This window comes from Camelus dromedarius, chromosome 14 (assembly GCF_036321535.1).
Source record: "Camelus dromedarius isolate mCamDro1 chromosome 14, mCamDro1.pat, whole genome shotgun sequence".
Lineage (NCBI taxonomy): Eukaryota > Metazoa > Chordata > Mammalia > Artiodactyla > Camelidae > Camelus > Camelus dromedarius.
Window position 1 is genome coordinate 56,042,035 of NC_087449.1, and position 12,038 is coordinate 56,054,072.

Here is a 12,038-nt window from a genome sequence, read left to right on the forward strand (position 1 = left end):
AATCTAAACTGCCTGAGCTCTAATAACAGTTGAAGCTTTGAGGCATCACAACCAAAGCCCCAATAAGACAAAAAATTTTTAAAATAAGACGAAACAGTTAACCAAGCCATGTAAAAAGTATGGATGTTCACATATCTTTTCTTAGCCCCAGTCCCTATTCAAATGGAATATATTTCACAAAAATTAAGCCTGGCATAGACTAGAAAAAGCTCCATTTTTTAGTGATTCAGCCCCCGCATCAAAAACAGATCCAAGTCTGTATTCTTGAGCACCACTAGGGGCATCTAAATGAATATCTAATGTTTTACATGCAACCTACCTTCTATTCAGATGGATTGGTGACAGAAAACAAAATATAGTCATTCTTTTTTAAAACCAGATTCAAAGCAGTATTGGTCTGCCCATTTACTTGCAATGAACAAGCCCTCAAAGCTATAAAATCTTTCTTTTCCTTTCCCAAGGAGAAAAAAATTAGAAAATTGTTCTTTAAACAAAAAGTAGGCTACCTTATATCTACATCTGCTACAAGTGCTACGTTTAAGGAAACAGGATGATTATAACCCCTCAGATGTGCAAGATTCTTCAATATCCAAACTTAATTTATCCAGCTAAAATGTATCCTCTAAGTATGTCACAAATAGCCATTATTCACTCAAAGCAGAGGCAGCACTAGCATTTAGCATCCTTTACAGTACACAACATGATCAAGAAAATTTCACTCTACCTGTGTAAGACAGGTTTTGACTACAAGTCTTAAATTGCATCTTCTCTATCAGTGTACCAGCTCACCACTTAACTTCTAACACTTGTCAAAAAGCAAGAACACATCTCATGGTTGCTGGTTTTTTCCCTTGCTCACAATCTCATATTTAAAATTCAAACTCAAGAGGAACTAAGGTCAGTTTGGACTGAAGACTCTGGTGAATATGAAAAATCTGAAATGATCTCATGGTACAAAAAATAAAAATACTGCCAAAAAGCAACACTTCTAGAGAATTCTGATAAGACATGATAAACACAGGAAGAAAACAAATGTTTCACAGAATTTACCACTACAGATTACAACTTAAACATTTTTTTCTACAATTACTCAAAATTTAATGGCACTCAGTGATCCCTGCTTCATCTGTGCTATGAAGCTTACTCCTAAATAACTTCATAATACCTTTTATATCATGAAAAAAAATCCAAAAACAAACGGGGACATTGTGGAACTTGAGATTCCTACCATTTTCTGTATAACATCTTTAAGAATCTAGACTATTGCATGTTAATGCAGAATTTACCGAAGACTCAAATCTTAAGTTCAAACACGTCTGGAAGATTCTATAGCAGCACTATAGACCAAGGTGGCTATAAATATCTCTCTGGAGAGCACTGTCATCCCTGATAATGTAATTGATCAATAACTGCAGAAGATTGGCAGATACTAGAAAAAACCTCAATGAAAGAAAGGAGTTTTTTAAAAAAACAAAGAAACAAAAAACCAGAATCCACTATATCAGGTCAAACTGTACCACTATCACTTGTTCTGAACATTATTCATCTGCTAAGGAAGAGAATAATATTAGTTGTGCACCAAACACATTCCCAGTCACTGTGCTGGGTTTTTTAATAGCTAGTAAAGTGTATGAATCATAAATACATACTTTTTAAAAGTGACTATCACTGAATCTTCACAGCACCTCTGAGAGGAAAGTATTTTAAACATTTTACATAGCAAGGTCATTAAACTCCACACAGCTAAGTAACTTGTGAGCTACCTAGATAACTGGTCTACCTAGCATCCCAGTCTAACCTTCCTCTTGCCTGTTAGCATGGTAATGCCTGACGTGATTGTGATTACAATGATTAAAATTCAAAAATGAAGATTTTTCTGAAAACCGAACCTAACAATTAAAAGAGTATATATATAAATAAAATGAGGAATGGGGGAAAACAAATTTAATTGCAAACATATATGAACCCAGCCATATTCCAAATTAACACAGCCACATTGAATGGGAGGATGGAGGAGGGTGATGACAAATCCAAGTAACTTTTGAACAAGGAACTTTGTATGCTATTAGACCAAAGTTAAAAAAGAACTGCAAACCAATTTTAAACTCTTACTAAATATTTGTTCTTCCTAGTGGGATGGTATAGCAATTCCAAAATTATCTTATGTGTACTACTGAAAGTGAGTAAATATACTGATCTTTAAGGGGACCTAGATTCTAACTACAGAAGAAATGGAAATGAAAATATGGAATTGGAGAAGGCAAAGAAGACTACCGGAGTTGAACTGAATTGGAGGTATCAACAAAAACTCACTATCCAGATTAACCAGACTAATGTTATTTTCTTCGCTAGTAGATGAACAATATTCAGGACAAGTCACTGTGGTGCAGAACAAGTGCTGTTACTGTGTGTTTACAGCTGTTCTGCTGTCTTCTCTCTGTCGAGACCTCTGTAGTAATAAACATATTTACCACCTGGATTCCCATTTTGCAACCATTGTAGGAAAAATTGATTTGGGCAAGAATTGTCCGTGGTTATTAAATCTAGAGGGGGTGTTATTTAATGACAATAGAATACTTACACCATTTTAAAGTATCTCCTCACAAATTATTAGCTATAAAAGGAAAAATTCTAAACATACAGTAGGAAAACTGGACAACAACTTAATCAAATGATCAAAATTACTTTTACCAAAAGGATACCCTGAGGTGGACACAATATTACTAATTTGGCATTCTAACCAAACTGCATATCCTGAAGCTATTCATGAGGCAATGGACAAACTCAAACCAAGAAACATTCTATAAGTGGCCTGTTTCCTTAAAAAATGCCAGTGGCGTGAAAGGCTGAGGTTCCACACTAAAGGATACTAACCAAAGAGAGTGACAACTACATGCAATGTGTGATTCTAGGTTAGAACCTGTAAGAAAAATTCCTATAAGGAACCGTATTAGGACAACTGACAAAATGAGAAAGTTGACTAGGGGTTAAAGTTTAAAATGTTATATATAAATAATGTTAAAGTTCCTGAATTTGGTAAATACACTATAAGAGAATATCCTTGCTCTTAAGAAATATACACTGAAGGGGAAGGGGGATGTATAGCTCAGTGGTAGAGGACATGCTTAGTACACATAAGGTCCTGGGATCAATCCCCAGCTCTCCACTAACAAAAAGAAAAGAAAAAAAAAAAAAACACGAGAGAGAGCTATGCAAAAGCATTAAGAAATAAAAGGGCATGATGTATGCAACCTACTCTCAAATGGGTTAGAAATAAAAACAATATGCAGAGGGGAGGATATAGCTCAGTGGTAGAGTACGTGCTTAGCAAGCACAAGGTCCTGGGTTCAATTGCCAGTACCTGCGTTAAAAAATAATAAAAATTTAAAAAGACAAATATCATATGATATAACTTATATGTGGAATCTAAAAAAAAAGTGATACAAATTCTATTTATAAACCAAAAACAGACTCACAGACATAGAAAACAAACTATGGTTACCAAAAGAGAAAGGGTGGGGAGGGATAAATTAGGGGTTGGGGATTAACAGACACACATTGCTATATATAAAATAGATAAACAACAAGAACCTACTGTATATTACAGGGAACTATATTCAATTTCTTGTAATGACATATAATGGAAAAGAATCTGAGAAGAAAATACATATATATGTATGTATACGTATAACTTAATCACTTTGATGTACACCTGAAACTAACATTGTAAATCAACTACATTTCAATACAAAAAAAAACCTGATTACATCTACCCTGTCCCAAAAAAAAAAAAAAATACACACACACACACACACACACACACACACACACACACACACACACACACACACAGCTGGAGAATGTCAAAAAAGGTTAAGAACTAGTAAATCCAGAAAGGAGTTCTTTGTACTAGCAACTTTTCTGCAAGTCTGAAATTAAATCAAGATAAAAAGTGACAAAAAAGTATGTGTGTCAAAATATTAAGATGTTTCTACAGGGAAAGATCATAATATGAAAGAAAACTGAAATTGGATCACATATGTTAACAAAAGAAGTTAAACAAACTGTGGTGTGATCTGCCACACAACAGACTACTGTGTAACCATGAAGACTATGACACACAGTACAACATTAAGAGATATCACCATGTTTTTCTTTTAAGAGATAAAGGCGGGTACATGAGGGTTGGAGGAGAATAATATCCTTTTTTCCCTATGTATAAATACAATGACTGTATAAGAAAGGCTCTGTTTAGGACATACACGAAGATATGATTATCTCTGAATATAAAGGCTTTTTCATTTTCTCCTTTTGTTTATTTATATTTTGATTTTTCTCCTGTAGTAAGTAAAACTGTATCTCTGTAACAAAAAATAACACTTAAAATTGACATAAAAAGGAATTAGTGGTGGGATAACAAGTATTCAATATAGAAAAGAGCCTATGATAAACATGTTAAGTGAAAAAAACTAAATCTAGAACTATATATACAAGAGAAAAACATGTGCAGAAAACGACCAAGGTTACTATGGAAATTCATTAGCAAGAATTTAATGTTGTGACCACAGAGGCAGAAATAAAGCTATGAGACAGAAGAAGAGCCCTATCTCTGATCTTATATGATATTATTTAAATATATCTATAAGAGTTGTAGCCAAAGAGAGGAACAGTATAAAAAGAATTCAAAACAAAGCAACATTGTTAACAGGATAAAAGCAACGAAACATGGTCAACAGGTTAAAGGAAGTCAGAGGCTATCTCAGTGTGAATGTAAGCTTTAGAAGAAGGAAAATTGAGTTAATGGCATGACTTGAACCAGGATTCTGAGATTAAGGCTTTTGGAGAAAGATACAGAGTTTCCTGTTAGGTGTGTTAAGGACAAGAGATTCAATCTGGATGCCTACAGCCCCAGGTCTCCAGTGCCTGTCAAAAAAAAGATCTCTGGCTTATCTTCTTCCACCTCTCAACCAGTTGAGATGGAAACCCCCAAAGTTGCCTGGGATATTTAAAAAAAAAAATTGTTTCCTTAGTGAATGTCTTTTAATCCTTAGAAATATTCAGAATCTAATGAGATTCACAGAGATGAAATAAATCAAATATTATTATTGTTAATTTTCAGTTACATTTAGGAATAACCTATTCTTACTTAATACTTACTGTCTATATTTAAAACAATCACCATTTTGAAGTTTAAAGAACATGATAAATTAGTTTTCTGATTCCAATTTATGTTTAATTGAATAACTGATCTTCAGTCTTTTTGTTGAAAATGTTAAGAATTTTATGAAAGTTGTAAATAATACTGTTTAAGATAAAACAATCACAGAAAAGCATAAGCTATCAAGTTATATATGTAAAAACTTGGGAATGTTTCACTTGTCAGGTCAAGCAAATTGAATTGCTTAAAAGAAAAAACTGAACACATTAAATTTATAAATGCAGTCTAAAGTGCTAGAAGAAATTAACAGTTGTAAACGAAACTGACTGGGATTAAAGTCTTACCAACCCAAGTTACATAAACCAGTATTAATCAAAGGCCCCTTAGCTAGCTTGAGAATGATTTGTTAAAAGTGACTGTTTTAATAAAAACTTTAATAAGTTGTGCAACTAAATGTAAAGGCTTGCCCACTCCCAAGCTATTTACTGAAGATAAATAAAATATGACCACACAAAGATTTGTATACAAACGTTCATAGTACCATTATCCTTAGCAGCTTAAAACTGGAACTCAAACAACCAACTCGTAAATGGGTAAACAAATTATGTTGTACTCACAGAATGGAGTACTACTCGGCAATAAAAACTATTGATACATACAACACAGATGAATCTCAAAAACATTACGCTAAGTGAAAGAAGTCAAACACACAAAAAAAGGCTACAGATTGTATGGTTCCACTGATACGAAACTCTAGAAAAGCAAAAGCACAGCAACAGAAAACACATCTGTGGCTGCCTAAGGCCGGGCGAATGGAAGGGACTGACTGTAAAGGGCACAAGGGAACTTTTTTGGGTAATGTATCTTGACTATTGTCAACTATACAGTCAGCAAAAATAATCAAACTGAACACTTGAAATGAATGTATTATACTTCAATAAAGCTAAAAAATTAAATACTGATTAAAATTTAAAGGCTTATAACAGAAACAGACTCACAGACATAGAATACAAACTTGTGGTTGCCAAAGGGGCAGCGGGTGGGAAGGGGGAGACTGGGATTTCAAAATGTAGAACAGATAAACAAGATTATACTGTATAGCACAAGGAACTATATACAAGATCTTATGGTAGCGAAAAAAATGCGACAATGAATATATGTATGTTCATGTATAACTGAAAAATTATGCTCTACAATGGAATTTGACACAACATTGTAAAATGACTATAACTCAATAAAAAATGTTAAAAAAAACATAGTCTTATTAAAAATAAATGGTGAAATTTGAAAATAAAATTTAAAATTAATTTTCAACCCCAAGTAGACATAAATCGTCTTCTCTCTGCATAGACTGCCTCCAAGGGTACATAGAAACACAGAAAAATCCCTCACCTACCATGAAATGCAGGTTCTTATTTTATTTTGTCTGTTTTCCAAGTTTACTCTAATACATCATTACACTTAATAATTTTTAATTCCTAAAAATTATAAAAGCCTAAAATACCACTAGAAAGCCACTGAACTCTAAACCTGTTTACTACTGTCTCTTGATTTCACCCACCCAATTAAATCTAGACAGTTCCTCAAAGTGGGCAGTGTAATATGCTCCATAAGAGCAATATGTCAGCTGGCAGACAGTGAGGATAATCCACAAAAAGCGAAAAGGTTAGAATTCCAATATACTAAAAGGATAACTTTCCAAAATTTTCTTTGGCTAACTGAGCTGGTAATAACAGAAACAATAGAGAGGGAAGTCAGAAATTAAGATGTGCAGTCATTGTTAAAACAAGAAGGAAATAACAGTGAGGAATTGGGAATACTTAAGGAAGAAAATAATTTGTTCCTTAAATTTGAAAAGTCAACCACAAATGTCAATACTGTGAGCTAGATAATTGGTTTGCCCTCAAAATATTTTCAAATGTAGTATACAATAACAAGCTGTAATATAAGAAGCTACTTCTACATGTAATATACAGACACACATACTAAGTAAGTCTTCAAATTTCAGCGTGATAGTACAGCTTGGCAACACACTCTGCTCTCAGTCTACTTGATCTCCTTTCACTCCATCTACCCAGCGTATTCCAGATGCCTATCTGCCACTCCAGGTTTGAGACTGTCTCTTGGTCAAGCATTGACCATCAAGATATTCAATCTTGCTAACTATTAACAAAAGGCAAGTGGTTTGCTAATATCCTAGTTTCCCAAAATGTCCCAAAAAAGACACCAGCAAGTGTTATAGTTACAGATCAAAACATTATAAAAGACATCAAGTTTTCACCTGCAGTATCAAAAAGTCCAAGAGTATATGGCTCTCCACCAATCATAACTGTGACTGCATAGTTGTCAAAAACCTGAAACACAAAAATACGACATTGTTAGCGTGCAGGGGGATGGTCAAAATGGGAAAGGACAACTCTTAAGCTAAGACAATGTTTCCTTCCTAAGACTCAATACTCCCTTAGTCCATCTTTCTCATATCACCAACCTTGCAAACTAAGCCCTTGCATGACCTATTAGGTTCTTGGAAAAAGTGACGAGGGATGCATTCTGGAAAGTCTGCTCTACCCCAGCAGCCTGGACAAAAAGCCACAGAAGGGTTACAGGTGTCAGAGAAGCAAAGTCCCCTGGCTATACAAAATGACCCTGTTTAAGTTTGAAAACTTTTGAGACAGTAGCTTAAAGTTTATCTTAGCTTGAGTGTTCGATCTGACTTCCAAGAAATTACTTCTTCATAGATCACTTCCTTTTAATCTAGAATTAAAATCTCCTAGGTCCACAATAATCTTTTTCTTTTCAGGGTTCAAGACAAGAGCAGCTTGTTGCAAACATGCCCACTAGAGAGAAATAAAGGTTCCCTCAAGGTACTCAAGGAAAGTATCCAAGAAAAGGCTGACAGATTATTTGTTGGGATTTCATGAAAAAAATTCCTGTTTTGAGATATAAACCACATGACCTAAGATAACTTCTTTGAACTGGGTATACTTAAGGATAGTATATGGGGGGAATATATATAATGTGTGTATATATATATATACACACACACATATATATTTCTTTTAAGGATAGTGAAGGGGGTATACTATTTGTAAATAGACTGTAAAACCTATCAGAAACTCAGTATATACTAATACTCGTTGTAATAAGTTACTTGTGAAAATGGGAGGTGATGGTGCTAAATGAAAAAAAGATACAACACTAATTCATGGATTCCTCTGAATTAATTTACAATTTAAAAGCAATGCTTTCCAACCAGAAGAAGGATGTACATTTTAAGATCAGCCCTGCTTAACCTTTTAGATATCTAACACTAATTTTCTGGTTCATGTTTTACCCGGTTGTTGGAAGCTTGTTTAAATGTAAACAAGAATGGAATGGAAGCAAGGGCTTGGGGGAGGTGATAGTTAAATGAAAGTCAGTCCTTAATAATAAGAACAAGGATATGTAAAGAATGTGGTTAAGCTCTCAAACCATTCAGGTTATTTTCTTAAGTCATATCTAACCCTCTCCCAAAGATCCACATACAAATAACATATATAAAACGCCCATAAGCCCACTATAAATAGAACACCTAAAGACCAAACTCATAAAATAGACTCAGAAATCATGTTTACAAGAAAATAATTTTAATGGTGACACCAACACATTCTGATAGCTGACCTCACTCAAGATCTACAAGACTGGTATACTTCTGTGAGTCCCCTAAATGTCCCTTTCAACCTGAGAACTTCTTTCACCAAATGGGCCAACTCAAAAATATGACTTTGTATTCAATTTTATCTTCAAATTCTTCCCCTCCAAGAAGCCTAATCTTTCTTCCTACAGCCTGGGCCTACTTCAATCACCTTATCCGCCCTGGGACATTACAGACTGTCAATTACAATTAAACTTAATTACCAAGCCTTTAACCTGCTACCCTCTTAAAGATGCTCTCATCTCTGAAGATTAACCTAAAGTATGCATACATTTTCTTCCTTGTTACTTACAAACAATGCTAGTCCCATATTAATCATACATAGGTGCTTCTAACCCCTAAAACAGCTCACTTAACAGAGGTGGATGTTGTCAGGTCAGGCCAACCCTAGCTTCCCTCTCACCACTGAACATCTATGTTTAATATAATCATACCACTGCATTGGTCAACCAACCTGGGATAAACACTAGATCCCCAAACACATTATTTCACAAATGACTGTTACTCTAAATAACTCTCTCTCACCTCAGTATCTCTGTTATTCCCATTCTCCCACTACTCTTTCAAGGGGGTGATAAAAAGCATTTGTAGGGGAGAACCCCCAAAGGCTTCTGTTGATGTTCTCATAACAAAAACAGGTCTTCTCTGTCCCTGAAAACCACTATGGAGCTCCATTACTGCTAGAACAACAACATAAGCTTCCTTCTACTCCCTACAGAGAGTAACTAGAGGCATATAACTACTTTCCCTGAAGTTAAAGACCCCCAAAAGCATCCCAAAAGACCTCCAAGCACTGATTAATCATTGGCTAAGATATCAAAAAAAAGTCACCTCATTCCAAGATGTAGGGCATACTTCTCCAAACTGAGACCACCACTCTTTAGAATCTTGTCTATTGGAGTTTTGCCTCCAAGCACTTCTTGCAAACCCTTGTGTCACCCCTTCTGACTTTCCACTGATTTTTCAGCTGTTTAATTTTAAAGTGTATATAATTTACCCATGAGAAGTCAAGATCTTTAAAAACAGGAAACAAAGGCAGACAACAGAAAAAATTCAGTACACACAGAGAAAGTTTTCAAAAGGATATCAACTTATAATACATTTCATTAACAGATGAAAGCTTTATACTTACAGTCGGTACATACTCAGATGGAAATTTGTTTGTTGTGTAGGATATCAGGAGACATGTTTTACCAACGGCACCGTCACCCACAACAACGCACTTAATTGTCTGCATTGCTGAAACAGTTTTGTATCCACTTTAAATATTTCAAATTTGATGATGACCTACAAAAAGATTAAAGATATTCCTCTTAATTATTTGTACTTATATATGTACTTTTTTTCCTTCAACTAGCAACAGGCTCACTCATTCAGTGCAAGAACCTAAAAAGAGAAATAATGACTTGCAAATAAGAGTCAATTTTCTACGTTTCTGATGCCTGGTTGTTTTCAACTTAAGTGTTTTTTAAAAAAAATCAAAAGTAGTGTATGTAAGGAGCAGCATATTTCTTTGTATAATGAAAAAGAAGCTATTTCAGAATGAATCCCATGTAGTGTGTCAAGTGTTATTTTCTGCAACTCTTCCTTCAGTTGAATGTGCCCCCACATGTGTACACATATTTTTATGTACTAGACTGCACTACAAAGGCCACTGTTTCAAAGAATGGTCCATTTACCCAACCACAGAGCTACAGTTACTCAGGCCATAACCAGTAAGCAGCAGACCACCACCACTTCCGCGCCTCGCGCAACAGATGAGCAACATGAGGAACCAGACAAAGAGTGGGGTGATCCCCGGTCTCAGCAGCTGTTTTAGCATCAAGCTGCCTAGTTACTAACTCAATATTCACGACATGAAGAGGCCAAAACCTACATTTTTATAATGAAAAAGTCAAATCACTCTAAAGCATTCTGACTTAAAAACAGATACAATTACTTTAGCTTCTCTTACTGTAGTCCTCCATCCTAAGGAGAAATCGATTACAAATGCACCAAAAATTTATTATATTACATCAATTCTGAGATACTTGTTTTTACATTTAAACATTTATAAAAATAGTCCCTTGTTACCAGCGATTTCCCCCCTACATTTTGAAATATATGAAATTGGGATATGTGACAGCTTAGAGACAATAAAAAAAAATTTAAACAGTTTTTCTGAAATAAAGAAGAAACACCACCCTCTGAATACCTGTATTTTAAGATAAAGTCCTATTTTGCTTATAATCCTGAAAGGGTTACATTTTCTTGTTAGCTAGAGCTGCCACCTCATTAAACATAAAAATGTCATAGAACCATCTAACTGTGGATGCCAGGCCTATATGCTCTTATGAGTAACCTTCACAGCTCTTAATCGTGATTTATAAAGTCTATTAACATCTCTGTATATACATTAAGAGTGAGTAAACTACAGGAAATACACACTCTCCCATTCCTCATCAAAACCATCTTGACTACATTTCTCTTTATTTAACCTCTTTTTATCTTTTCCCTTCTCTTTTCCCTGTGATGCACTAAAGAACGACTCATACTAGCATATTTATACTAGGTTAAGGATCTTGATCCCTAAACTAAATCAAATTACTTATCAAAATAACCACACTAAACTGAGTACTAAATTAACTCTAGAGAATTATTCTCGAAGAATGTCTTTTACATAGTAAACAATCTTATGGTTACCAGGGGGAAGGGGGTGAGAAGTGATAAATTTGGGAGTTTGAGATTTGCATATGTTAACCACTATGTATAAAAATGTAAAAAAACAAACTTCTTCTGTATAGCACAGGGAACTATATTCAATATCTTCTAACAACTTTTAATGAAAAAGAATATGAAAACGAATGTATGTATACACATGCATGACTGGGACATTATGCTGTACACCAGAAACTGATACACTGTAACTGACTATACTTAAACTAAAAAAATAAAATAAAATAAAATGAGATAGAATTTTAAAAAAAAGTATCTTTTTACTTAAAAGCAAGAAGAGGAAATGGGAATAGCAGTCTTATGGTTCCTTGGTCCACCTCTGAAAAACAGGATTAACATTCTGCTAAAAAACAAGGTTTTCTGTACAATTTTTTTCCAATTCAGAGTGAAGAAAAAGAAAGGTAAGCAAAGAGAGTTCTGATCTTCCTACAGTCTATTTTCCAGCTGCCTAAAAATCGATTTCAATTCAGT

The 12,038-nt window shown here is 34.5% G+C and overlaps 1 protein-coding gene across 2 annotated transcripts in view; it reads right to left on the reverse strand.

Annotated features, from left to right (window-relative positions):
• The window catches only part of CDC42 (cell division cycle 42), a 43,954-nt gene that overhangs the window by 8,715 nt on the left and 23,201 nt on the right, over nt 1-12,038 (reverse strand). For both annotated transcript variants that reach the window (XM_010979823.3, XM_010979824.3), the window contains exons 2-3: nt 9,985-10,139; nt 7,440-7,512 (exon numbers count right to left, since the gene is read on the reverse strand). In XM_010979823.3, coding sequence (XP_010978125.1) covers nt 7,440-7,512; nt 9,985-10,089 — 178 coding nt within the window. In that variant the 5' untranslated portion in view covers nt 10,090-10,139. The remainder of the gene's footprint in view (nt 1-7,439; nt 7,513-9,984; nt 10,140-12,038) is intronic.